Here is a 27,923-nt window from a genome sequence, read left to right on the forward strand (position 1 = left end):
AAAATATGCTTCAATATGGTTCGTCGTATAGTCTCTCTTCGTCTACAGTTTACCCGCAGTAGCGAAGATTTGTTACAACAGATGTGTTCTATATAACTTACAAGTATGATCAACCAGGAACAAACTGAATCCTTCATCCCCATTTTCAACACCATCAGAATCTCAACACTCAACACTTAGCACTCTACTTGACTCATCTACAACAACAATATGTCTACCAATAACTCCCAGTTACTAGATTCTCACGAATCAAGCCCAGGATCCTACACCCCAGAAGATAGCGGAAGCGAAGATACAAGCGATACCGGTGTGCCGAATCCCGCAGTTCTCGATACACTTTCTCAGCTTCGTGCTCAAAATGCAGAGCTCCAGGACAAAAACACCGAGCTTCGAGATCAGAACACCCTGTGCCGCATTCGACATGCTCAGCTGCAAGCTCAAGTCGAAAAGCACGTCGCCATTTCGCAAATGCGAGATCAACTTGCGCAGCCCGTCAAACAGGTCAACCAGGAGTGCCGATGGCATTTTTGGATTATTTGCGCCTTGATTGTTTTTTTTGCATTGAGGATACCTGCCTAGGTGTATGAATTTTTGGGGGCTGCAGGGGAGGGAAGTGTGGTATGTAAATTGGGATTATGGGGAGGGTTGTGGAGATTGGTGGTGATCCTTTGGCTGGGTTATTCGGATTTATTGGCTTATTTGATGTTAGGTTGGAGAATTGATGGGAGCAGTTTATGGATTGGTACGGGGGATAAACCAGGTGTTCATACTGGGTTGGAAGAGTTTATTCTGTTTGCTAGGGTTGGGTTTGATGGATGTGAATTATGATTCGGGAAAATATTTTCTTTATTTGGCACATACTCGTAGCTTGTTAATCACAAGTCAAATGATAGACTATCATAGATTACCAGATATCATTCTCCTACTCTCATCATACTCATAATGCTTGAGTAATAACAAATTCATTTATATGATTATGAGATCACGATTTGTATGATAGACTTCAAATGTACGTGAAGATGATGATGCCATATGCATGTAAGGATGGAAGTATAAGACAATATCCAATGTCAATGTGCATTTAGTATTGAGAAATAATATGATGAGGGGGAAGAGGGGGGAGGCTGTCAGAGCTATCTTTGATCTTGATGAAAAATTGATGAGCGAACTAGACGTTAATTAACCATTTTCATTATTTTGAATACTCTCATGCTATAAAATTGAGGTCTTTGATATTGTGTGTCGCTTAAGTTCGATCAATGATGAAACACTACAAAGACGTTGATATGTCATCCTCAAATGTCCGCTTGAGCAGCCTGTCGTCTTCACCTGATACCATGTGACTACTGCTCGATTTCTTCAATACTGTTTTCTCTCGTCAAGATAGTGACTTATTCGCGAGCCGCTCAGATAAAGTTGATGGAAGAGTATATCAAAAGTGAGGAGTGGTAGTCTATGTTGAATTTTCCAAAAAGAAATGGAAGAAGGGGGTCTGTATTCGAAAGAGTCCTTGGTCTATGCATTTTATTCGTCGAAAGTGCTGGCAGTATCGAGATATTACGAGAAATGCAATCTATCAGTGGCAATTAGATACCTCTTGTACCACAGAATTGGGACTTTTAAGGCATCTTTATACTTGCGTACAAGCGGGTTATTTTGGGAAGAGGCAAATAGAGACTCAAAGTCATAAGAGACTTCTCCAACATGAGCTTCTGCTTGCAGGGCCTTTGATGTGTACCAGTCACTGCTGAAAGGAAGATCGGATTTCCAGGAGATATGTGCCTTATTTTGTAAATCCTTCCAACAACTTGCAGGACAAGGGTGAAAACTGATTTAAGATGATAGTCAGCTGTTAAGATTTCTTGTCTGTTTTATCAAAAACGAAATGTTTAATCTAAGCAGAAAACATGCTGTCATCCTGTCGTTCGGACTGGGAATATCCTCTACTGTTGCTTCGAAATTCATTCTCACTCGTGTCTCTACTCGCGACTTGTCTGAAAGTGCCCTTGAGAGAGGGAGAAAAAGGATCAAGGATAACGCAGGTGGCAAGCATCAAAAAGGCTCTTCAGGAAGCCACAGCACTGAATTGACGATCCGCCAACATCAAAGCCTGGGTATATCTTGTACATGCTCACCAGTCGCTTCCGAAATAATCAGTCCTCAAGAACTAAAAGTGATCATGTCAGTATTTGAAGAGGCGGACGCAAACGATTGTATGGGATCTCAACAAGATGTAACCCGAGACAAGATAATCGAAAGGTTCCGTTTGGGTGTCGAGAAATTATCGTGTAAGACACTCAGAGAGATTGATGAAAGCATCATTGAGAAAACCTGTCAGAAGAACGGAGCACGAATAAGTAAACAGAAGTGAGGAGACAGATGGGAGAGCAGCTGAGAGACTTCATATGCAGCCGAGGATTATGTACATCGTGGAACGTCCTGCACTAGCTGGTCTAATCTACTTGTGAGTGAGTAGAGAAGAAGTGAAGGGGAGGTGCAGAAAATGGCAAATTCCTAGGGCAAACGATCTTAAAGAAAAGGAAATGAATTGATACTAGGTAGACATATCGAGCAAGTAGAAGGTGTTCGTTCGAGAATTTCCCCAGTAGCCCATGAAGCATGAATCAACGATGAATTTTGAAGTTTCATTCCAAGAGCTCACTAAGAACCCATTGTATTGGTCTTAGACAATAATCACTTGACCTATCGAATGTCAAATTCATAAGGTGTTCTTATTTTCAATTGATGAAGATTCATGTTTGTTTTTTGTCAAATGGATGGAGGAAAGAGACTCACTCGCACACCTTTTGATAAGTAGGAAGGACTCACCGCCATTGTGGCAGAATTTTGGAGAAAATTCGCAAAACTCCCCCTCTATCTCGAGAGTGAACAATTGGAATAAAATCACGACAGTCATGTTGTTTTGTCTTGGATATTTCTGATATCAGACTATTTACATAAACATGCAGATTTTGATCAAAATCTATCAATATCAATGTCTTCTTTCAAGGTCAGCAATGTACCAAAACTCGACATGAACACTAGCTCACCTGCTTCAATATAGCATAACCACTCATTGAGCCCAATTTTGGCAGTGGAATTTTACCATACTTCTACTGGCGCACTGTTGATCCTTGCGGCCGAGGGCTCTTTTCTAAAGATATATGATGTCAAAACTTCCAGCCAGATTGGTCAATGTAGAGTCTTTGACTCACAGGCGATCCACGGTATCATTATTAGAGAATTGGATGGTGATTCTGCAGGTGATCTACAGGTAGTTGTTTGGGGTGGCCAATGTTTGACCTTAATCCGCAAATCGCAAATTGAGGAAATCATATCTCAACATGTGACCAGTATTACGGAAACTGCGACATCAGCCAGTGACTGGGTTCTCAGTGTTGCCTTTTGTCCTTGGGAAAATGATGGCTGTGTCATGGTTACTGCTCACAATGCAATGGTTCAAGCAACGTTATCAAAAGAAGACGGAACCATAAGATTGCGTCAACTACAACCTTCTTCACGATCTATGTTGTACTCTGCAAGTCTCGTTTGCGAGAACAAAAACACTGTCATAGTTGCAGCAGGAACTATTTTCGGTGAGGTCATTGTTTGGAAATGTGTTGCTGCTGAAGATAACTCTACATTCCACAATGAAGCCCTCTTCGTTTTCACTGGTCATGAGGGTTCCATTTTTGGAGTGGATATATCTCCACTGATCATGGGCTATGATGGAAAGACCACACGATTACTAGCGAGCTGTAGCGACGATCGTACAATACGGATATGGAATCTTGCGGAGGGCTCACAAAATGATGCAGATGCTATGAAGTTAGCTGCCGACTTATTGCCAAGAGAGACAGGCTTTGGAGAGACAGCAAAACCCCAGCAAGACTCCAAGGGCTTCAACCGATGTATTGCGGTAACAATGGGTCATGCGTCTCGTATATGGGGTGTCAAATTTCACTGTCCTGATATATCAACATTCGGCACCTCGCCAATCACTATTCTTTCTTTTGGGGAAGATTCAACAGCGCAACAATGGACACTGGAACTTGGGAGCGAGCTTCAAAATGGAAGCAAAACCTCTGATGCTTCCAAACCTAGCTCAAATAATCTTGCCAAGTTAACACATATCAAAACTTTTGCATTCCATACCGGAAAGCACATTTGGTCAGCAGCTATAAGTCAAATAGAAAACAATCAAAATTTGCTTGTCACTGGTGGAGCAGATGGAAAGATTTCAACATATTGCTTTGAAGAGGAAAGAAACACAAATCCAACTCCTATCACTGCGTCGAGCAATAATGCCGTGGAAGACTCTGCAATAATTAATTCTGTCGAAGGCTCATATCACTCGGTAGCTTTTGAGCTCGAAGATGTGTTGAAGTCTCTCAATTCAACGGAATTCTGTTACAAGGAGGAACCAGACCAAGAATCCGCCGGATCGAAAAAGAACAAGAAGGCGCCCAAAGATGCTTTCAATCGCTATGCATTCGTATCTGAAAGTGATTTCCTGATCACGACAACATTTGGAAAAATTCTGAAAGCGACTGTTGGAAATCCGGTCAAGTTCAAGGAGCTTTCCCTACCCGAATCCAGTACTCAAGATCTTAAATCATATTCTATTTTGAAGGGAAACTCAAATCTCGGATTATGTGTTTTGGCGGGTACTAACGGGAAGATATTCTCGTATCAACCAGGACTGCCCATCATTCAAATTGGACAAGTTGAGCGAAAACCATCTGATGTATTTGTTGTCCCAGGAAATGATAATCAATCAGTTGAATTATTAGTTACATTATTAGGATCTGAAGACTTGACAATATTCTCTTTCAATCTGGAATCTCCTGGCTCGCGACCTATTGTCGACAGAAGGACTCTCTCATTGCCCCCGAAGTTTATAGTCACAGGTGCTGGTACATGCAATGGCCATCTCATCATTGGCTCTAGAGAAGGCCAAATTGCAGTACACGACACGAAAACCAATACTATGAGTACCTGGAACTCGCCTGGTAAAAAGGATGCCATTACTTCCATTGTTGCTGTACCCAGGACAGATTCTCAGCAAATCACAAGCTATTTCGCAATCACAAGTCGAGATGGGTTGTATGCCATATTTTCATACAACGATGAAGCTACGCCAAAAATTTCACGCGTACATTCTGCTGCACCACCATTTGGACCCATGATTGAAGCTTGTTGGTTTCAAGGTTCCGATCTAATTCTGTATGGATTCAAAAGCAAGAGTCTCATCGTATGGAACGAGACAAAACAATCTGAGATCATGCGTATTGACTGCGGAGGTGCACATCGAGCTCATGCATATTCCCCACTTGAAGGGGCTCAAGGAGGTGGTAGTGGTCACTTGATATATACAAAAGCATCACAACTATTCCTGCACTCTCAAAAAGTTCCTTCTCATCGCACCATCAAATTCGGCGGCCACGGGCGAGAAATAAAAACTTGTGCTATAGGAGGCTCACCACAAATGATAGCCACCGGTGCCGAAGACACCAATATCAGAATCTGGCGTTACGAAAGCACCCATCCCCAGACCCAGGATCAAAACCCCAACTCACAAACCCTCACTTGTCTCTCCACAATCCAAAAACACACAGCAGGTCTCCAACACCTTCACTGGCACAACTCGCACTATCTCTTCAGCAGCGGCGGGGTCGAAGAATTCTACATCTGGCGCATCCAATCAATCCCTGGCTTTGGTCTCGGAGTCCTATGCGAAGCTTCTTGCCCCGATTCTACTGCTGAACAGGATCTACGCATTATGTCTTTTGACGTATCTGATATTCCCGGAAGTGAGCAGGAAGAAATGATCATCACGCTCGCGTATTCGGATTCGACTATGCGTACTTATCTTTACTCGAGAATCCGTGGATGGAAATTACTAGTTAGAGGTCAATATACATCTGCATGTTTAATGCAAATAGGCCATCTGCAAGTTTCTCGCTCGGAACTCACCTTCCTAACTGCGGCTACGGATGGAAGTCTCTGTATCTGGAGTGCTCCTCTCCATCTTCATCAAACTCAAGAGCAAAATCAACCTCAAAACATAGCAGAGACCTCGGCTTCGCCCCCACAAATCTCCGAACCCATCCTCATCTCCCACACCAAAATCCATCAAAACGCCATCAAAACCCTCGCCTTCAAATACACCTCTCCTTCCACTTCTAGCACCACCCCTCCATATCTCGTAGTCATCACCGGCGGCGACGATAACGCAATCGGTGTAACGCTCTATCCCATCTCCATCTCCTCGTCTGGCCTCAATACAAAGCCCAATACTTTCCAGAACCTAATCACCATACTCATCCCCGATGCACACGCGGCCGCTGTTACAGGCTTAGTATTTATCCCAGATCCTCATCTTTGTTCTGCAGATACTACAAATAGTCCAGAGCATAAGAAGAAAGAGGAAATGTACATCGTATCCTCCAGTACCGATCAGCGGGTAAAGACGTGGCGGGTTGGGATTTCTTCTTCTCTCGCAGCTATATCTACAGCAGTCGAGACAAAAGAAGAAGAAAAATGTCCGGTAGACATCGAGATGATTGGGGATGAATTTACGGCGGTGAGTGATATCGGGGATGTGGGTTTAATTCCTGGGGTTGATGGGAATGAGAATGAGGCCAAAGCGATTATTGTAGGGAATGGAATGGAGATATGGGGATATGGGGAGACGAGGTAAAGGTTTGAGATTTGACAGTGATCGGCGAGAGAGGTAGCATAGTATAACTTGATATGATGCAAGAAAGATATCAAAAAGGGAAAAGATTCTTTGAGAATTCATTACATCATTATTCTAAAAAGCTGCGAGCCAACTATGATAAATGCCAATTAGCTAGCTAGCCATTCTACTCCTCTTTCTCCATGCTTTAATTTCCTTTAGCACGTTCATGACCAGCGGTACACCCACGGGTCCCAACAATGGCATGTAAACCGCGACTTTATGTTCATCCGGGAAATACACCTGGCCCACCATACTCTTTTCGAAAAATGCTTTTTCTGCCGCTTCTTCCGCGATACGTGCATGAACTAATCCGTCATTGCCTCCTAATCCATCACATGCTTTTCTCAAATGTTCGATGGTTGTGTAGACGCCATCTTGCACGGATTCAGGTATGCTAATCGAGGGGAGCGCTTTAGTTAATCGCGCTAGACTTCCCAGTGTTCCGCTTGCTTTCAGGAGAAGACCTGCGCTGCGCACGCGCACTAGTGTCATTAGGCGTAGAGGAAGAGATCCGGTTTCGGGGGCACCCATTAGGGACATTAGTTGATTTGAGAAAGTAAGCATTGCGGGGCGTAAATCTGAGATGTCGGATTGAATTACTACGCCACCCCATTGAGGAATCAACCAGCTCTTCCCACCTCCTTCTACTTCCATATCGCCTGCATAGAGGATGAAATTGATTGTTGGGGCGCCGCCAATACTGGGACTTAGAGGCCACTCTGCGGCATTGATGAAGCCACTCAGGTCTTCTTTTCGCAGGACGTTTCCGCTGACACCGGGAGTGGCGTATAGTTGAACTTGGGTATCGATTGTGAAATTGCTGATTGAAGTGAAGCTTTCAAGTAGTGGTTTCATATGTTCTTCTAGCGCAGCTTCAATATCCCAAGATGAGGGGGTGGCAGTTGGAGTAAAGAGGGAGAAGGTTAAATGATAAGTTCCAGAGTATTTTAATGAGCGCGTCGTCCATTTGGCTAGAGTATCTGCCACTTCTGGCGCCAACGCTTTTGGACTTCTCTCTGGCGGGGCGGAACTAGTAGAGAGTAGATATGCAATCATAGCTTGTTCTTCGGCAAACACGCCCCTCAATGTATTCGCAATATATGTCGCTAAAGAAGAAGATGATGACGAACTCGAGGGGATCTGATTTGGAGGATAGTATATATCTAAAATGGGCGCATATGCTTGTAAATTTGCCGATGATGCTGTTCCAGGTAAAAGTCTAATAGTCAAAGCAACATCCTCTCCCATGCCCCCATACGAGAAATCATTTGTAGTCGCGGAAGCATTGTTAGGCGGGGAAAGTTGTAATCGTAGATGGTGTGCGGAGAAATCGTTCAAATCATCTAAAGCATGTTGTGTAGTTCGTAGAAGATTTTGAGCTTCATTCTCTTGTAGTGATTCGGCATCTATTGAAATTGTGAGCGGAAATACTGGTCGACATGCCTACATTCTTCAGTTAGTTTAAGCTATCTATGCAAATGATATTAACATACCCTTCCCTCAGCCCAATCTGTCATTTGGTCTAAAGGTAATGGCGCTCTATAAATTGTAGTCGTCCTCCACCATATCGGCACACCAAGCAACAATATAATAGCCCAGAATGAAATTAGAACTTGGATTCGCATGCGAGCATTTTCGGGCTTCTCAGGAGGTGGTTCCTTTCTTTTCTTTACTGCTGTCACGGCATTGTCGGGTGATCTATCATCATTAAAGATTTTTACATCTTCATCTGGGTTTGCTGTCGGACCTGAGGATGCAGGCTCATTTGTTGATATTGACATTATGAAGTTTGGGTGTCCATTTGTTAATAAGTAGGTACCTAGGTATGTATTGACATCGTGGAAGTTCCGAGCCGAGTCGTGTCTGGATGCGCCGCTATTTGCGACAAGCAAGTTTTAGCGATGAGAAGGCTGCAATGAAATAGATTGAGATGGCAAGGCTGAGTGAAAATGACAAGGCTGAGCCGATGCTTCCCATTGAAGCTCGAGCCCGATAAGGTTAAAGTTGCGTCCAAAGCCTCTAATAGCGGGGACCAGCACACACTTTCACTAAATACCTAGTATCTACCCCTACTACTATAGTATTTCAAGGGAGTTTCCGTCATATGTCAACCTTCATTGGGGAAAAGATCCGAAGATCCCAAAAAAACCGTTAATTGATCAGGTTTCGATTCATCCAACCAGATATACGAAATCAATCAGTGAATCCACCATCGAGGGAGGGTCTTCATCCCATCAAGTTGTCGTACGAGGCCAATTATCATCCGTCCATATCCGTCCATATCCATACATATCCATACACGAGGAGTATAAGCATACAAACGAATCAAGAGAACGGAGAAGACATCTATCTGTAAACTCCACATGAATCGCATAAATTGCCAATTTGTGCTATGATTCGTAAGTAAGAGGAAAGGACTGTGCAATGACCCTCAAATCCTGACTCTGCACTGAAAATTATCGTCGGATATGGAACCGCTTTCGCATCATCTGCAGCTTATTCGTTATTATATTCCGAGTGCAATGCCTCAGAATAAGCCATACTGTGCGAGGAAAGCATCCTCCGTGCCGAGGCATGTGTTACCATTTGAGGAATGAAAGTCCCCAAAAGGGTCCAACGGCGAGATGTACGCATGCATATTACCCAGACTTCACCCATATTAATGTATGTACGGTAAGTTTTTAAGGTACAGTCTTTCTCATCTATCTTACCTGCTGTCGTCCCTTTCTCCATTCAAGATACTTTTTTCGCCTTGAACTCACTCTCTGCATCAATGAATCTGGGATTTTATAACTGCATGAATATCGAATCTCTTATCTAGGCAATCAATTTTAACAGCATTGCTGCTTCATCCTCACTCGGAAGCTGAACTGTCTATTGACTATAGCAGTCAAAGATTAATTGAATACCAGATACTGTATATTAACGGAGCTCTTTGAGTGTTCATTTGACAGCTGGAAATACTTTCACTACATTGTTATCAAAATGCCAAGTCAGTTTACATCGCTCCGGCCATCAGAAGGAGTTCGAAGTACTAACAATTTAATAGTCCCATTGGCTTTAGCAGCTCCAGCAGCTTTGGCTGGTTTGGCATACGCCAATGCGAAACTTTCTTTAAGCTACGATTATCAATTATTGGGTGCTGCATTAAAAGCATATTCCTTTACCAGTAAAAGAGAGAAAGATGATCGTCTCAACATGTTTTACATACTCGAAGAGCATGCAAAAGGAAAATTCGCAAACGATACATTCATCATATTCGAAGGCAAAAAATGGACATTCAAGGAAACGTACGATATAGTCTTGAAATATGGAACATGGTTGAAGAATACCCATAACGTCAAGCCTGAGGAAATTGTTGCTATGGATTTCACTAATTCGGATAATTACTTCTTCCTGTGGTTTGGATTATGGAGTATAGGTGCCAAACCGGCCTTCATTAACTACAACTTGACGGGCAAAGCATTGTCCCATTGTGTCAAAGTCTCCACTGCAAGGTTATGTATCGTGGATCCAATGGTCGAAGAGAAACTGACGCAGGAAGTTCGGGATGAGCTTCCGGATATCTCTTTTCAAATCCTCACTCCCGATGTAGAGGCTACGATCATTTCCACTGAAGGTGTTCGAGAGCCGGATTCTACTAGATCCAAGCAAACAAAGTCAATGATCGGAATGTTGATATACACCAGTGGTACCACAGGTTTACCTAAACCCGCAGTCCTGGCTTGGGGGAAGGCAAACTTTGGATCGACTATCATGCCGAAATGGAGTGGATACAAACGACCCGACGTCTTATATACTGTGCGTATACCTCTTCTTCTTGTTTCTTGCAATACTAATTTCCGTTAGTGTATGCCTATGTACCATTCTGCTGCCAGTGTTCTTGCTGTCTTAGCAGCTTTGAACATGGGCGCAACAATCTGTATCGGCAGAAAATTTTCCACAAAAACATTTTGGAAGGAAGTTCGAGAATCAAAGGCGAATGTTATTCAATATGTCGGAGAAGTCTGTCGCTACCTCTTATCCGCACCTCCTCAATACGATCCCGTGACAGGCGAAAATATAGACAAGAAAAACGACGTTAGAATGGCGTTTGGCAATGGCCTAAGACCTGATGTGTGGAACAAATTCAAGGAACGATTCGATATCAAAACTATCGCCGAATTTTACTCCGCTACTGAAGGTGCAGGAGCTGGCTGGAACTATTCTAATAACGAATTTAGTAGGGGTGCAGTAGGTCGTAACGGATTTATTTACTGGCTCGTATTGAGGAAAGGATGGGCTGTGGTCGAATTGGACGTTGAAACGGAACAACCCTATCGATCGAAAAGTACCGGATTTTGCACCAAAGTACCTTATGGAACTCCAGGAGAAATGCTGTATAGGCTTGATCCCGCCGATATAAGTGCAGGGTATCAAGGGTATTTTAACAATGAGAGCGCCTCCGATAGTAAAGTATTGCGAAACGTTTTCGAAAAGGGTGATGCGTGGTTTCGAACAGGCGATATTATGACGTGGGAAAATGGTGAAAATGTCTTCTTCAATGATCGAATCGGTGATACATTCCGCTGGAAATCAGAGAATGTATCAACAAATGAAGTCGCAGAAGCTTTATCCACTCATCCGGCTATTCAGGAGGCAAATGTCTATGGAGTTTCCCTGCCACATCATGATGGGCGAGTAGGTTGCGCAGCTGTTATTCTAAAAGATCACAATCCAAACATTATGAAGGATTTGGCGATCCATGCGAAAAAGTCACTGCCGAGTTATGCGGTCCCAGTGTTTTTGAGAGTCAAGAAAGAGGGAGAGGAAATGGAGATTACGGGGACGGTAAAGATGGTTAAACATGTGATTCGGAAGCAGGGGGTGGATCCGAAGGCAATTGAGGAGAGTGGTGATCAGATGTGGTGGTTGAGAGGGGATGAATATGTGAAATTTGGAGAGAAGGAGTGGAATGAATTGAATGGGGGGAAGGTTAAACTTTAGGGGCCTTTGTTTGGAGCTCGAGTTTTGGATTTTTTTGAATGCGTGTAGGCGTTTGAGCGATGGGATGGAGTTGGATCAATGGGAATGTGTTTGGTGTTCGGTGTTGTATAGGTACTGATCGACTGGTAGTCTTTATTGCACTATTTAAACCAGAAGAGAGAGAGAGAGAGAGATTCTTGAAAATATGTTAAATTTAATACATGCATTGTGCAAATTACAATTACTTCCGACTGATATCACAAGAAATTGTGTTCGGACCTCATAGTTGAAGGTTAAGCTTAATTGGATTTGTCATATCGACTTGGAAGTTGAGGTTATCAATGCGTTTCCTATTCAAATTATCACCCATAACAATAAGCAGTATGAGAAAATACATAAGAAAGAGAAAGAGAAGGAGAAGAAGAAAAGAAGAAGAAAAATAAGAGGAAGTTTTTACCAGTGTTCCCATACGGCTCTGAAGAACAAGTTCTTCGCCAACCCCCCTTAGCCATTATGATTCTGTTACTTCAATTGAACAATCAGATTCTCAATTCAAAACATCAAAACTCATTCCAAATTCAATCCATCACTCCCACACACAACTATCCTTCCAGCCCTCGAGCCTCACTCCTCACCCCTTCAATCTCAACCACCCCCCTTTGCTCCACTTCACCCCCTCCCTCCCATACACCAACCCCTCTCTCCTCCCCTCATCCTCGACACTCTTCAGCATCTCCTCCAACACCCGAAAATCAATCGGTTTAAGAATCCAGCCGTCAAAACCACGGTCGATATACTCGTCTCTTTTTGTTTCTTCGAGAGAAGCCGATACGGCGATGATGGGGAGACGACCGTAGATTTTTGCGCGCGGGGACATGAGGGGGAGGGGGGAAGTGGTGGTTAGGAAGGAGCGGATTAGGGTTGTGGAGAGGAAGCCGTTGAGGATGGGCATCTGGGGGGGGGAGGGGAGGGGGGTTAGTTGTTGGTTGGGTTTACGGGGGGATGAAATGGAAGTGGAGGGGAGGGGAGAGCACGAACCTGTATATCCATCAAAACAATATCAAAACCATCAGGAGTAGCCATCACAGCCTCCGCACACGCTTGCCCATTGATCTTCACCGTAACCACATGTCCTCTTTTCCTGAGACGTTCTTCCAAAAGTCGACTATTCAGCGGATTATCTTCCGCGACGAGGACATTGAGATTGCGGATCTCGGGTTGGGGAGGCAATTCCATGATGGGGAAGGGATATTGCAGTTGGTAATCGGGATTGGTGGTGACGGATTTGGTGGAGAGGGGTGTGGAGAGGGGGAGAGAGGAGTGCGAGCAGGTGCTGGGTGTGGGGATTGAAGAAGGGGATTCGTTGATTTCAGCTGTGGACGTGAGGAAGGGTTCTTTGAGGGGTGTGGGAGGAGGGACTTGGAATCGTTCGGGGGTGTCGCATTGGATGCCATTTTCGGAACTGGGACTCTCGGAACTGGGACTCTCGGCACTGATGGATGAATTGGGAGCATTTTCGCGGGAAGCTCTGGCAGCGAAGTGATGTCCCCCTTCGGATTTGCGGAATGGGATTGAAACTGTGACGGTGGTTCCGTGGCCGGGTTCGGTGTTGATTACTATTTTGCCATCGTTGAGTCGGACGAATCGTGCGGCGACGGCGAGACCGAGACCAATGGAGGATTTCTCTCCGTTGAGACATGGCTGTTCGTCTTCATCTTCGTCGTCGTCGAGGACTTTCTCGAAGTCTTGGAATATGCCGTCGAGTTCAGGTCTAGGGAGATGCGGTATTAGTCTCTCGTCATAAGGGAAGTTGAGCATTGTATCTTCCATGAGTGAAAACTTACTCAGTGAATCCAGAACCATTATCAGTAAAGAACATCTCAACTCGAGTCTTATCCTCATCAGATTCAACATTTTTCAACCCCACAACCACATCACCAGCAGTTGAATGTTTCACGGTGTTTGATAGTAAATTGGTGATTGTTTGTCTCAAACGCACCCCGTCACATTTTACCACTGCAGGAATATCCGTACTTCCGGCAAATCTAATGTTTAGACTCTTCTTTTGGCATTCATCACCGAAATCATCGATAACATCATTCATCATTTCTGCCAAGACAACATTATCATAGGACATTTCAGGATCTTCTCCTTCCGCCTCTGTCAAGTTGAGAAGATCATTCACAACAAAGATAAGAGATCTCGATGCACCTAAAGACTTCTCTAGGTGCAGACGGGCTTGGTCGTCGAGAACTTCTTCGAGTGCTATTTCGAGATAACCAATTATAGCGTTTAAAGGGTTTCGAACTTGTAGAAATCAGTAATACCCAACGGCTTCCGTGTTTTTAATACGTACCTTCAGCCCCAGCTTGTCGAATCAACAATCGTGTCATTCGATTTTGTTGCACAATGGCCTCCTTTTGTCTCCAGACCTCAATGAATCTTCCATACAATGCACTTAGAACACCGGCGGACTCAACTGAAAGACTCCAAATTAGAAACCATCAGTAAAACTTAGGATAAACCAACCTTGTTCTCGTGTCCATTCCCGACTAGTACCTATAACATGCTGACTCCATCTCTTGAAACTTGCCCTTGGCTCAAGATACTGTGTACCAGGCTTATATATTTTCTCATTTGGATTTCCAGCCCACTTGACCTCTTTTAGCTGACCCTTACGAAAAAATACCAGGAAGTCTGATCCTGACAGAGACAATGGAATCACTAGAAATCCCGAAATCAGAACAAAGCGCGCGGGAAACATAATATCTGTACAGTCCGCAGAAATATTCTGAGTGTGGAAGACAGACGTATGTGACTTCTTGCGGATATATTGGAGTAGAGAGATACTTTCATTGTAGGCATACAAGCGTCCGATTGTTCTTGCTTCATCTTTGATGGCCAGAAATCCAAAATCTGCTTCAAACATTTGCAACAAATCTCTGGATGAAGCAGCAACATATTGTGATGGTGAAGTTTTAGGAGGTGCTTTTCCGAGATGCCGTCGTGCTTGTATCCGAGAGAGGTAGATTAATTTCTCAATGTTGTTGCTTGTGCAATCTCCTAGACTTCGGCAGAGCTCCCTCATTGGGAACGAGACCCTTTTGCCTTCTAGGCCATAATCATGACAAGAGATTAAACCCCATAATCGACCTTCTACAATCAGAGAGATGGAGAATGAGGCACGTACACCCATGTTTGTCAGATATTTGATGTGAACGGGTGACATGGCCCTCAAATATGCCGATGAAAGGTTGAGACTTTTAGGATTATATTGCTCGGTTGAAGACATAAGTCTGGCTGTCTTTTCCGTCCGATCATAGAGTAATCTTATTTTATTGAGCGCATAGAGTTGCCGAGCTTGGATAGGAATATCGGTGTTCGGAAACTTGAGACCACGGTAGAGGTCCAACGATGCTCTCTCATCAATGTACTCTGCTCTAACCAGCCCTGCGTCATCTTCATCAAATTGATAAGCCATGACCCTGTGAAACCCAGTCAGATCAAAGACAAGACCAACGACTACGTCGAGTAGAGACTCTATGGAAGTAGCTGAATTTAACTGCTCCTGAACCTCACAGCCGAGATGAAACATTTCCATCTCGCCTAGCCTGTGCTTGGTTCTTTGTATCGTGCGAAACGGCTCACTGTATTTTGTGGTCGATACAATTCGCTCCTCTTCCGTCGCTTGATTATCAATAATATTGACCCGTTCTCCTGGCAGATTCCAATTCTCCGGAGGAACGTCAGTCATCAAATCATTTTTCGCCTCAAACTCGCATATGAACAAGCCCGCATCCTCGCGAAAATGTAAAGCGCAGTACATAGGAATATGAGGAATTGACTCCAGCATCATGGTAAAAATATCTGGATATGCTTTGAGATGTTCTTTCTGATGCCAGAGCTTTCTGGATTCAATTCGGGCTCTAAAGTCCAATTCGTACACTGGACTTAGCAATTGAGTGAAGCATGGTAGTGCGAAAAGATCCTCTGGCTTGCAACCAATAATACTTTTTGAGTTCTCACTTGCGATTCGGACCAAGAACCGGCCATCATCCTTTTCCTCGAGAGCTAATAATGCCCCGAAGCTTTGAATGGATCCAGGAATTTGAATGGGTTCATCCTCACAACGACGAACGATCTCATTAATAGCATAGTTGGGAGTGGGTTTACTGTCAGAGATCAAATGATGGGTGGACGTTGTGACGAAAGTGTGTTGAGATGGCGATAATGGCTGGCAGGATTCCGCCAAAACTACATTTGGATGCCTTTGATTGATGCCACCTTCAGTCTCAGGTACTTCAACGGGAACATTTGTAGAAGCTGTATCATCTGACACTTCCTGGGGTTTCGCAACAACAGAGTCATTGGGCTTCGTGTCAAGAACTATGTTTGTCGTTAGTCAATATACCAACCAAGGCTTAGAGGGGCAATATCTACCCGACTCTGTTTCAATTCGGATTGGAAACACCCTCTCAATTCGAAGTGATCCATCCGCATGCATCTGATCATTTGTAATGATGTCAATACTTCCTGAGTTATTGACTACGATAGGCGAAGGTTGCTGCGCCATGTCGATCTAAGCTGGTATGTGGCCCAAATATAGATACTTTTGAGATATCGTGGACATATGTATTGTTCCAGAGCATTCAAGTATTCATCAAATGGTCATCAGATGTGATTTGTCATGATCGTGATGATGCTTTTTTATAACTACCGTAGTCGCACACACGTGGTTGGTGTAGACAAGAACGAACCATTTTGGCACCCAAACAAAATGGCGTTCTCTAATTTTCAGCATCACATATTCTAGACCATAGCAATGAACAATAAAGCAATTTTTAAGACTCGAATGTTCAAGTAATCCTCAATTCTCACAGGGATAGATCATTCTCGTGAAGATCAACTCGAGGGAACGGAAAAAGAATGGCAATGAAAGATCCATAGAGACGACTTCGGCGTGCAAGTGAATCAAGGCATATTGCCAAACTTCTATGGAGGGAATAATGAGGGACGTGTCCAGTCACCAAAGATGACACTGATGCTCTGCGAGCAATCGATAGGCAGCCACTCTACCCCGATGTGCAAGCTGTGAACACACCAATCATCTTCAGGATGTTACTTGATGACATCCGGTAAAGCAAATTTAAAACAAATTTGTGTATCAAACCCATCGCCGCACCAAACGGTCTGATAAGCGCAACAGTTCTGGTAACTTTGAAATTTCTTTTGGTTGCACGCTCAGCCCCCAGAAAAGGATAATTCGAAGTTTAAGATTATGTATTGACAACACAACAGCCACTGACTTGGCAGGCTGCTGATTTCCAAGGGTTTCCACATACTGGCGTGAGCTGAATGAATATTTATCTGTGCTACTGTGGACAGGAAAATCGAGTCCACCGAATCGAATGTTGGGAGTGAGAAAGAGGGCGAGGAGTAGGGAGACAAAAAAAGATTAGGAAAAATGCAATAAGTGTGACTTCAACCGGTAAAGGTTACAGCTCGCCGGTCCGAGTGGTGGCTTGACTAATTTGGACGGCAGCAGTTAACCAGGCGCGAGCCGTGCCGGGTTCAGTATAATTCAATTAGCCCTGGTGCCTAAGGCATCAAAAGATCCTCGTCGCTTGAGACGTACTAGGTAGGTACTTCAGGCCGTTTGTGTGATCTGCTCGTACTAATTCTCTGAAATTGAAGCTATCCCCATATTTTGATCGCCTCTTGTACCATTTAGACGTGCCAACATGTATTACACTCTAGCTGAGAACTTCTGGTGCATTTTAATACCTAAAATCATATACAACAATGCGCCTCTTGCAATCTTCAATATTGCCGCCATGCAAGTCTATCAATGGAGCATATAATTTCTTATTCCCCGCATCCAAATAGGTGACCGACTTTTGAAGGCGTTGCTGAACCACACGCCATGACTTCATTGATATGAGGGGAATGAGGGGCAAACCTTCTCTCATCTTTCTCCCCTCTTCCTGTTCATAAACTCTCAGATATCTGCCAACAATCGAAGTAATTCATACTCAACTAATTCATAATACTCCCTCGCTGAAAATGGAGCGACTTATTAGTGCCATTCGTACTACTCCATTAATTGACAACCGCGCGCGTCCATTACTCATTCCTTCATCTAAGACCAAACATTCCCTATTAAGCATTACTACTGAGGCCAATGGAAATGCTCTAAAAGCTGCTCGTTCTACTTTGGCACACATTCAAGCTACAAATCAACTTGCAGACATTCTTGGTTGTCCCCCAACTTGGAATGATGTCTTGAAAGCCATTGCAAAAGAGAACGAAAAGCCAGGCTATGTGTGGATAAAACAGTGCCTGGAAGGAATCGAGACAATCATCCTTGATGATTGTTTGAGTATGGAAAATAAAGCTTTCGACTATTCATGGCATGACAACTTAACAAGAAGTTAGTATCTTCATATTTCCCCGCTCTCGTATAGATGTTGTGTTACCTCGATATGGTACGTATCTGCATATCTAACGCTCCGCTAATCTTGGCTATCATAGGTAAGTGCAGGAGGATAGTAAGAATCGAAGATTTTGCAGCAGACATAGTCGATCGGAACATCAATTTGTTCGCTATCTCTGAAGACAGATTCTTTAATTCGGTAGTCGAGGATCTTCAAAAGGGTATAAATGATGCGCTTTCTGATACCGATGTTGTCGGCTTTATATCAGCCATCTGTTATAGAACAAGGCTTGATATCCCTTGGGTTTGTCCTCTCGAACTGGTAAAATTGACCTTGATGCAATGTATCTGGAAACAACAAGCCGAGGGTCATAGCCGCTTCAAAGGGTTCGATTGCCAAATTTTGAACTCCTGGATCGTTCACATAACAGCTGGACTCATCCAACAATCCAAAAATCCCCACAAGAAGCCAATTCAATTCCACACTAGTTTGGGCGACGATGAAATACCTCTCACTCGCTCTTTGCCATCACATCTAGAAGACTTCATTCGTGAGTATTCAGATGTACCAATCGTTTTAGTACATTCTTGTTATCCATGGACGAAGGAAGCGGGATACTTAGCTACCGTACACTCAAATGTCTATGTTGACATTGGTGAAGTGTTTCCTTGTGTAAGCCAGGATGGCAAAGAAGGTGTTATTCGCGATCTTCTGGAGCTTTGTCCCACGGAGAAGATTGTGTGGAGCTCAGATGGGCATGATCTTCCAGAAACTTATTTACTCGCGCAAATTCAATCTCGCGAAGCTTTTGAAAAAGTGAGATTTCCCACCATCAATTAGGAACACGACGTATATCCAGTGATACTGATAGTCTCCAGGTCCTCGTAGAATATGTCAATAAGAAAGCATTGACTATTCAACAAGCTGTTGAAGTCGTTGAAAACATATTCTTCAATACATCTAATCAGCTGTATGCCCTCCAGTCAAAATTGAGGCCTACGGAAATACAGGCTGGTGATCGATCTCTTGATGGGTTGGACGGGACTACAATGGTCAATGGCGTTAACGTTACCAAAGACGTCTACCACACAAAGGGCATCAGCACCATTAATAAAATCAATGGGGTTAACGGAAGAAATGGAATCAGCGGAGCCAATGGGAGCAGCGGGACTAAGAGCACCAGTCATGCAGATGTTTCGAAGAATTCATCAGACCTGGAATTATTTGAATCCTTCATGGCACAACACCCGGAAATTAAATTTCTGCGTGTACAATATGTCGATTACTGCTCCATTACTCGACTACGGATTTTACCAATCAAACGTGTCCGTAATCTTCTTTGCGACGAAAAGGTTGATGTTTCTATTGGTATCACTAATAGTAGTTTAACCCTCACGCCAGTTGATCATCGGATTGATTCAGTTTCTCCCAGAGGTGTATCTAGGCTTTTAACTGCAGTCCCCTCTTCTATGCGATCCGGTCCATGTCATGGGTATGCTTCGGCACAGGGAGAGCTTCGCAATTCTGACAATTCGCCACTTGATGTATGCCCGCGAACTAATCTTCGGAATATAGTGAACAGAGCGAAGAATTACGGTCTTGAATTTCTTGTCGGCTACGAGATTGAAGTTATATTCATGAAAGGCACACTTAACGAGGACAATACCCAAGTTTATACTCCTCTTCCCGGTGCGGACTCTCATTGTTGGGGATCCAATAATGCACTCTCTCCTGCTGTCATAAACCTTATGGATGAGATAGTTGAAAAACTTTCCGATGCAGGCATTGATCTCGAACAATGGCATCCAGAATCAGCAACTGGCCAATTCGAGTTTGTTCTACCTGCATGTGCACCCCTCGAGGCTGCAGATATACTTTTACAGACTCGAGAGATCATTACCGCAGTTGCGCAAACTCATGGATGGCGTGCTACACTGCATCCAAAGCCTCTTCCCTACAAAATGGGCACGGGAGCCCATGTCCACCTATCAATACCGACGCCAGAAGGAGAGAAGGAACAAACGTATACTCATTTCTATGCGGGGATATTGAAACACCTTCGAGCCATTACGGCTTTCACCTATGGTAATCCTGCCAGCTATGATCGTATGCTTGCAGCTGGGGGCTGGGCCGGCAGTACATGGGTGACTTGGGGTACCCAAAATCGGGAAACCGCCCTACGTAAGATCGAAGGATCGCATTGGGAGTTGAGATGTATGGATGGCCTTGCCAATGTCTACTTGGCTTTAGCAGCTATCATTGGTGCAGGTGTAGAAGGCGTGGTTTCAAAAGACAAGATGACATGGCTTGACTGCGACATGAACCCTGCTAAATTGAGCCAAGCAGACAGAGATGTCTACAACATCGAAGACATGCTGCCTTGTACTTTGGAGGAGGCACTTGCCGCTCTCAAAAACGATCAAGGTATGTATAAGATACTCGGTGAAGCTGTGGTGGTCACATACATTGCGATGAAACAAGGCGAGCTGGAGCTCATGAATAGCATGAAGGATGAGCAGAGAAGAAACTGGTTGATTGAGAGATATTGAAGTGGCAGCTCCACAGTCTGTTGAGTCACCTGCAAGAGACTCAGCTGTCATTCTCTAGCGCTTTGGGGGCTCGTCTGGATTTCAATGCGATGAAGGAGGGGCTGAACCCCGCTTTAATGATAATATGGCGATGTATGTTCAGGCGTTATACTTTTTTCCATTAAGGATAGCAGAGAAGAATGTCTTTTTTAAGCCAACGCAATAATTTAATCTTTTTGAAGAACGGAATCGAAATTTATCTCCCGAGCCATTGATGGTCTAGCACTTTGAGCAACCCCAGTATCTTTTTTGTACACTTGTTGAACTCCCACAAATGATCATGCCCTGTAATTTTACACATTTTCCTGATCATCATCACCTATACGACTCTGCATAATAGCATGCCGCCCACCCTCCTTTCTACACATTCTCTTGCTTCCAGGATTCCACTCGATGTGCTGATATAGATACACTCTCCCGGTCTTCTCAAACCCCGCACAAAGTTCGCATCCTTGCCTCTCACAATCTTTGAAAGTCCTTCCACATCCATCCAAATTCTCTTTGTAGGTTTACTGATCATTGACATTTCACTCAATACCGGCTCATTATTCCAGTACTTCATTCCTAACCATAACCTCCTTGTTGAGATATTTCGCTGCGTAACAGGTTCTGGTACATATGTAGATAATTCATCCATAGGAGGAGGAGTGAGGCCACCGCGGGTGACCGAAGAGAGGAATCCAGAGGATTGGAGACCGAGCATGAGGGTGAGAATCATGTTCGAGGAGGGAACGGACGTAAGCCCAAGTCGGGCTTTAGAGGCATTTTGAAGATGTGATGATACGTGAGAGAGTGTGACGAGAGACATGATGAGGATTGGAGTCTCTAAGACGAATTCGCAAGCCCGCGCGGGCACAATTGGTGCGATTTATCGGGGATATATTCTTCAAAGTGGAGAGTAGATGAGATGCTGAAATGAATGTTAGCTCATTTGCCTGAAGACGTGATTGAGTCGCTACGTTCAGATTTTCGCAGGACTCACATTCGCAGATTTAGTAATTGTACCCTCGATATAATTTCATATACCCTTGGAACACCTTGAAATTGTTCGACTTGTTCGATTTCCTAATGAAGCCAAAAACCAAAATAATTTATTTTTGCCTTATCTAATCGCGATAAGGTTCTAAGGCATGAACTTTCCATCACCTCAATTCCACCCCTCATTGGTTCTCACTTCATGCAGCTTGCCGCCGACATGGCACTCGACCCCCCATGCCGCAGGTAGCTAGGTATGAAATATTGTGATAATAATAAGTCTAATCTCTTTCTGTTTCTCTTTCCTTTTCTTCCTCTAAGTATAATTTTTCTCTCTTTCTTTTTTGTATTGTTTCCTCGTCGCGCAAGAGAGCGTTTGACTTCACTTCTTTAGTATCTCTTAAGCTATCAATAATCGCAGGTCGATAAAATGGCAGTAAGACCAGGGGAAGATCTCGCAGCTACTTTGTAAGTAAGAGCTCTCAAATGTCCATAGACAAGTTGTTGATCCAATCCTCGATAGGTTCGCAGATATACATTATTACTATGGTCCACCAACAGTCAAACCTCCTCATCACAGATTTGATAAAGGCTCATATGTCTATCTTTTCGAAAATGCAGGACAGAGAAGAGCTCGACTTGAAATAGCTAATAATGCCGGTACTTCGGATCAAGATGCTTTCACCGGTCGTAAGTTATACATATACGGAATGAATGCGAAAGTCACATTTACTGATATCACAATTACCAGATCTTGATTCTGCTCATGTCAAATATTCCTATAAGCATACCACATTAGTTACTTTGACTATAGATGGATCAAACGGACAGCAAAGAAATAGTCCAATTGGTGCCCAAGAATGGCATTTACCAACTTTTGATCCTCGAAACGAGACTAAGTACATGTACAGACTTCACACTATTGATCTGTACTTCTGGAATAAAGAAGATGCACTTAATTTTGTGAATGGTGTGCGGAGAGTTCTACCTCAACACCAAATTACGATTGAGGACGAGCCAGCACCACCACCATCTCACGCAGACGATATGAGTCCAATAGTTCAGCAATTGGAAAATGTAGCTATCTTGGACCCTTCATATCATCATGGTAGAACCAAGACATCTCGGACTTCTCCTCCAGCTGCTATTAACGTTTCATTTCCTGGACCGCCAAATCCACCCAGTCAACCATCACAAACTCCTGCTACTTTTGCACCGATGGCATATAACCCAGCTGCACCAGCTGCTCCTGAAGCTATTCAGCATCGAGAAAAGACACCTCCGCCAGAAGATGGGGCTGGAAATCCACTTGTTCACGCTGCGACTTCTGATCAAGGACAATTCTCTCCACCTTCACAATTTCAGCAACATCCAAGCTTTTCGACACCTGCTCCACCACCACAATTCCAAAGACAGCAAACTTTCCCTATGATGTCTCCACCTCAACAGCCGGCGCACGGACAAGGAAGCTTCTCTGGAGCAACCCCACCACACCATGCCAACACTCCTCCGAACTCCAACTATTTCCCCGGCTCCGCTCAATCTACATCTGGACTTCGTTCCCCGTTTTCTCAACAGTTCGCAACCCACACCCCTTCATTCGCACCTCCACCCACGGCAAACTCGCCAAACACATTCGCACCACCCCCTACCGACAGCACTCCACCCCTCCCAACTCCTACTGGCCCCTCTCCTCCCGCCTACTCTTCTCCCCCTATCTCCCCCAACCAACCCACAACCCAATATGCGACCTTCCCCTCCACTCCCTCCTACGCAGCCCATAACCTTCCCACCCCCGGTCTCTTCTCTCCCGGTTTCGCCCCCCAACACCACAATCCTCCGCTTTCCTCTCCAGCCCCCGGTCTCCAACCTCTCTCCCCTCCAGGAGGCTTCTCAAACTATACCTACACTGGCGCGCAAACTAGTGCCGGTCAGCCATTGATGGCACCAAATGATTACAGCATCCATCAACAAGTCTACAGACCTACGGAGGTCGAAGCGAAGCTCAAAAGGAAGGGAAGCGGAAAGGGGAAAAAGAGCGATGACAAAAAAGATGGAAAGGATAAAGGAACAAGAGGTCGATTGGAAGATAATGCTGGGAGATTGGAGAAGGGTGTTACGGGGATTTTGAAAAAGTTCGAGAAGAAGTATGGTTAAGGGGGTGGAGTTGTGATGGGGTGGGGTGGGAAAAGAGGGATGTTGAATTAAAGAGATTGGAAATAGTCTGGATCTTGAGAAAATTTGATTCGAGAAGAATAGTTCAAAGTCAGGATGTTCTCAAGACACAGGTCTGCGGAAATCAACATCAGATCAAGAGATTGGACTGAAAATCTACAGCTCCGGACGAGAACGGGGGGATTTGCAATACATCATTCATTCAATTAAACATCCGATAAAGAAAGACGAATATCATGGTCGGCAAAAGGGGAGAGAAGGCAAGAAAAGGGAGAGCAGGGAGGGAGAGAGACTGTGGATGTGGAAATTAATATCGTATGTAATGTTGTAATAGCGTAGTATAGTACAGTTGTGATTTTATACATACAAATTGTTTACATTCTCTCTGATCTATTTATCTCGCTGGTTACTTTTGAGATTCGTCTATTCTGAGGATGGTAAAATTGAATGGGATTCGTTGATTTTGAGCATGGGATGGGATGGGATGGGATGGGATGGAATGGTAGGATAGTAGGACAGGCCGATGAAAAGAATTGGAATGTCATTCCATCTGCCGGTCCCCAGGTCTGCAAACATATCATCAGTACATTTCGTGTGATTCGAGACCATCCCATTTGTTCTACTTTTGATTCCTTTTCATGCCATCCCATTCATTTCCTCGCGTATGAGTGTGTGTGCCAGTGAGTGTGTCCGCGAGTTGATGTATAGGTACGTGTATATATACATATATGTAAGTAAATTTTGAAGCCTAGAATTGAAGCCTCGAATACTACATGTGCACACCTAGTATGATCAGCAGGTACCTGAGTACTTAGATATGTATATTCTCTCCTCTCCCTCCTCTCCTTTTCTTTCAAACACCTAGTAATGAATAAAGTTATAGATTTTGATTAACTTATGAACCATCTAATTATCTAATTATCTAATTATCTACCTCTATTCGTCCATTTCCCTCTCCCTCTCCATCTCCCTATCTATTCCTCAGATCTGAGTATCTCCCTCTGCATCTACCTCTCCATCTCCCGGTCTATCCATCGAGCTCAGGTATCTAATTCTCATCACATCTAATATCAACATAACAAGCAAGCAAGCATCAAGTCAGACAATCCACAAAACAATCAGACGAGTTCAAAAAAGACGCACACATGGACAGCAAGACACACACAGACACAAAACACAAAACACAAAACATGATCCGAATAAAATAGTATTCCCTTCGCTTCCCTTCTTTCCAACCCTTGTCGACCATTTCCTTCCCTTCCCTTTCAAAATCAATCCAGCCCAAGCAATCCCATCCCATCCCAAATCCGATCCCACACATAAAATCGCGAAGAAAGCGCCCTTCGCAATGCCAAGCCCAGTCCATATATATGTATGTACGTACACCCAAACTCCTAACCCCTTGAAAAGATCCGTTCCGTAAGAGCCTCCAACGTCCAAGTCCAGACCATGACTGTGGAAAAAAAAATAAAGCAAAAAAGCATTACTGATTGCAAATTTATGAGTGGTGATATGCTTGCTATGCTATGCACGTCTTCCTTTCCTCCCTTCTTTCTTTCATTCGTACAAGATATCTTCTCTCCCTTTCTTTTTCCCTTCCCTTCATTTCCCCCCTCTATCCCCCCCCTACGAACGAGTCTGCAATCTCGATGTAAAAGTCGAAACCCAAGGACTGGTAGGTGGAGCAATCGGTACCAATTCCGGCCTTTCTCCACTCTTCTCATCCACTAGCATTTCACTCGATTCCCCCGATGCAAAAAGCGCAAATTGAATATCCTGTGTTAAATCCTCCAATTGTTCATCTGTTTCCGTTGGCACCGCAAGATTATTTGCCTTGTCCTTTTGTTCTGCTGCTGCTTTCCTCGCTTCTCTCAAGAGACTTGCACCAATTGCTGACATACCCTCATTATCCATTTCAGCGTCATTATCGTCGAATTCATCTGGTGCTAAGACGCGAGGTGCGAGAGGTTCTATATCGCTTGTTTTAACTTTATATTCTAGTGCTCTTTTTCCTTCGTTGATAAGCTCTTCGGTCCAGCCTAAACATTTCTTGAGACTTTGATTCATTTTTTGACTGTCGATTAGTAGTTGTTGATGCTTTGATAAGTCGAGGCGTAATCTTTTTTCGTCTTTCTTTCGATGTTTGAGATCATGTTCGGCTACCGCGCCAGGACTTAATGTTCCGGCATCAATAAGATCTTCTTCAGAAGATGGGTCCTCTTCTTCATCATCATCTTCCTCGTCTTCCAGATCAGAGTTTCCCTGACTAATATCCGATAGACCATTACCCTCTCTCTCATCCACAACAGACAAAGTCCCACTTGTTGCACGTGATGAGGCTCCTGTGGCCATAGATAATCGACCCGAACGACTTAGTCGTTTATATCTTCGTAATTCCGCAGTCTGCCTCCTCATTTCTCGTTCTAGAGTTCGATTTATGGCGGCAAGTGATGAGTTTGTAATCTCCAGATCTAAAACCTTTCTTTCATTTCGTGCGATGGCTGCTAATTCGTTCATACGTTCTATCGACCCTCCGGCTTTGAGTACTTCTTCTATTACTTCGTCTTCAGAGGAAAGTGATTCCCCATCATCGTCGTCTTCCTCTTCCTCATCTTCCGTTTCCCCTTCTTCTTCATCTTCTTCTTCCTCCTCCTCTCCTTCAGGTATCTCATCTGTATGTGATATTGAGGCGGGACTTGATGGTTCTGTGATTGTTATTGGATTCGTTATATCTGTCGAATGACCCCCTGATGAGACCTTCCTTGTCAATACCAATCTCTCCATAGAAGATCCTGTGCTTGTGTTTCGTTGGTGTCCATACCCCCCATCTCCACTTGTTCTTCTTGACTGTGTAATATTATTCGCCGATTGTCCACGAACCACAGCTTTCGGTCGAGGTAAAATAGGAGAAGCCAGTGGGGTCGGAGATCTGGCTGTTGATATGGAGGCATACTGAGTATTTAATTTTTGTGGTGATGTGGGTCGTTGTGAAGGGGATGTCGTCGCAGCATGTGCTAATCGTGGCGATGTGACTCGAGAATGAGTTGAGAGAACCGAACTCGGGCGAGGAGGCGCAAATTGTGGTGAAGGTGATAGTCCTAATTCCGGTGTACCATTGGCATGGAAAAACTTTGCATGGCCTCTTTCCTCTCCAAGAGTTGATCCTCCGGTTGATGCTCCCGAACGCGGTGGCTGTTTCTTAGGAACTTTATCTCCATTGGCATGAAAGAAGGCGGAAGGTTTTTTAGTGAACGCAGGTTTTGTTTGTTGTGTACTGTGACTCTGTGGTTTTACATCACTCGCAAAGAAGAATTTGGAGTCGGCAGAGGATTGTGATGATTGTGAACAATTTAACTCTGAATTTGAAGGACTGAATGCTACGGTTGATCGTTTCGTTGTATCCCTCTCCATCCCTGAAATACCCAATCCAGATGCATTCTGTGTAGGATCATATAATCGAGGACCTTCAGAAGGTATGGGAGTTCCTGATGGTGAATGACTGATGCTATCAAATCGAGTCTTTCTTGTACCTGGTCTTGCGGTTACATTGTGACCATTCATGGATGTAGGACCGAGAGTCGATGAATCGTCTTTTATATTATTTGGCGTAGTATTTTCTGAACGTGATTGTCTTGAAGCCGGTCTTGCAGACGAAACTTTGGGAGTTAATGGCGTCTTGGGTTTGTTTCCTCTGTTCGCAGAAGCACTTAGAGTTGGTGCCAATGGTCGATTGGGAGTTGTCTTATCGTAGGAAGGCATATTTGGATTACCACTTTTGGCAGTCAACGGCGCAGAATCTTTCTGCGAAACCACTCGCATTATGACATTATGGTACTATATGGCAAATGGAGAAATTCGACCGGAAAGACGATTTATGGCGTAGAATGGATGATCTTTTGAGGGGTTGATTGTGAAGAAGGAATGGACTTTGTTTTTTTGGAGACGGGGTAGATGCAGTGATAAGTGGTAAGTAGTTGATGGACCACTGATAATAAGGCGGCCGATTTGCATTTGTATCAAGCGAATGAATGGGATGAATGG

At 44.0% G+C, this 27,923-nt stretch overlaps 8 protein-coding genes across 8 annotated transcripts; 4 read left to right on the forward strand and 4 right to left on the reverse strand.

The window, feature by feature from the left end:
- Window positions 1–210: 210 nt before the first annotated feature.
- Bfra_007417 (putative wd repeat-containing protein) lies at window positions 211–6,703 on the forward strand (the record flags this gene model as incomplete). Its single annotated transcript, XM_037337789.1, has 5 exons — window positions 211–549; window positions 580–618; window positions 1,850–2,357; window positions 2,412–2,464; window positions 3,065–6,703. The coding sequence occupies 5 exons, from the start codon at window positions 211–213 to the stop codon at window positions 6,701–6,703; spliced, it is 4,578 nt and encodes a 1,525-aa protein (XP_037187169.1).
- A 153-nt stretch (window positions 6,704–6,856) lies between these two features.
- Window positions 6,857–8,526, reverse strand: Bfra_007418 (putative phosphatidylinositol-glycan biosynthesis class s protein; the record flags this gene model as incomplete). Its single annotated transcript, XM_037337790.1, has 2 exons — window positions 6,857–8,188; window positions 8,239–8,526. The coding sequence occupies 2 exons, from the start codon at window positions 8,524–8,526 to the stop codon at window positions 6,857–6,859; spliced, it is 1,620 nt and encodes a 539-aa protein (XP_037187170.1).
- A 1,204-nt stretch (window positions 8,527–9,730) lies between these two features.
- On the forward strand, window positions 9,731–11,731 carry Bfra_007419 (putative long-chain fatty acid protein; the record flags this gene model as incomplete). Its single annotated transcript, XM_037337791.1, has 3 exons — window positions 9,731–9,737; window positions 9,795–10,546; window positions 10,595–11,731. 3 exons carry the CDS (start codon window positions 9,731–9,733, stop codon window positions 11,729–11,731), a joined length of 1,896 nt encoding a protein of 631 aa, XP_037187171.1.
- Window positions 11,732–12,341: 610 nt separating this feature from the next.
- Bfra_007420 (putative histidine kinase-group viii protein) lies at window positions 12,342–16,283 on the reverse strand (the record flags this gene model as incomplete). The annotated part of the gene is made up of 6 exons (XM_037337792.1): window positions 12,342–12,662; window positions 12,749–13,481; window positions 13,555–14,017; window positions 14,067–14,189; window positions 14,240–16,096; window positions 16,151–16,283. The coding sequence occupies 6 exons, from the start codon at window positions 16,281–16,283 to the stop codon at window positions 12,342–12,344; spliced, it is 3,630 nt and encodes a 1,209-aa protein (XP_037187172.1).
- Window positions 16,284–17,773: 1,490 nt separating this feature from the next.
- On the forward strand, window positions 17,774–20,693 carry Bfra_007421 (putative glutamine synthetase protein; the record flags this gene model as incomplete). Its single annotated transcript, XM_037337793.1, has 3 exons — window positions 17,774–18,140; window positions 18,242–18,960; window positions 19,023–20,693. 3 exons carry the CDS (start codon window positions 17,774–17,776, stop codon window positions 20,691–20,693), a joined length of 2,757 nt encoding a protein of 918 aa, XP_037187173.1.
- Window positions 20,694–21,051: 358 nt separating this feature from the next.
- On the reverse strand, window positions 21,052–21,540 carry Bfra_007422 (putative 40s ribosomal protein s8 protein; the record flags this gene model as incomplete). The annotated part of the gene is made up of 1 exon (XM_037337794.1): window positions 21,052–21,540. One exon carries the CDS (start codon window positions 21,538–21,540, stop codon window positions 21,052–21,054), a length of 489 nt encoding a protein of 162 aa, XP_037187174.1.
- A 597-nt stretch (window positions 21,541–22,137) lies between these two features.
- Window positions 22,138–23,864, forward strand: Bfra_007423 (putative rna recognition motif-containing protein; the record flags this gene model as incomplete). Its single annotated transcript, XM_037337795.1, has 3 exons — window positions 22,138–22,175; window positions 22,231–22,397; window positions 22,459–23,864. 3 exons carry the CDS (start codon window positions 22,138–22,140, stop codon window positions 23,862–23,864), a joined length of 1,611 nt encoding a protein of 536 aa, XP_037187175.1.
- A 1,644-nt stretch (window positions 23,865–25,508) lies between these two features.
- On the reverse strand, window positions 25,509–27,701 carry Bfra_007424 (uncharacterized protein; the record flags this gene model as incomplete). The annotated part of the gene is made up of 1 exon (XM_037337796.1): window positions 25,509–27,701. One exon carries the CDS (start codon window positions 27,699–27,701, stop codon window positions 25,509–25,511), a length of 2,193 nt encoding a protein of 730 aa, XP_037187176.1.
- Between the last annotated feature and the right edge of the window lie 222 nt (window positions 27,702–27,923).

The sequence above is a fragment of the Botrytis fragariae genome (assembly GCF_013461495.1).
Source record: "Botrytis fragariae strain BVB16 chromosome Unknown tig00000795, whole genome shotgun sequence".
Taxonomy (NCBI): Eukaryota; Fungi; Ascomycota; class Leotiomycetes; order Helotiales; family Sclerotiniaceae; genus Botrytis; species Botrytis fragariae.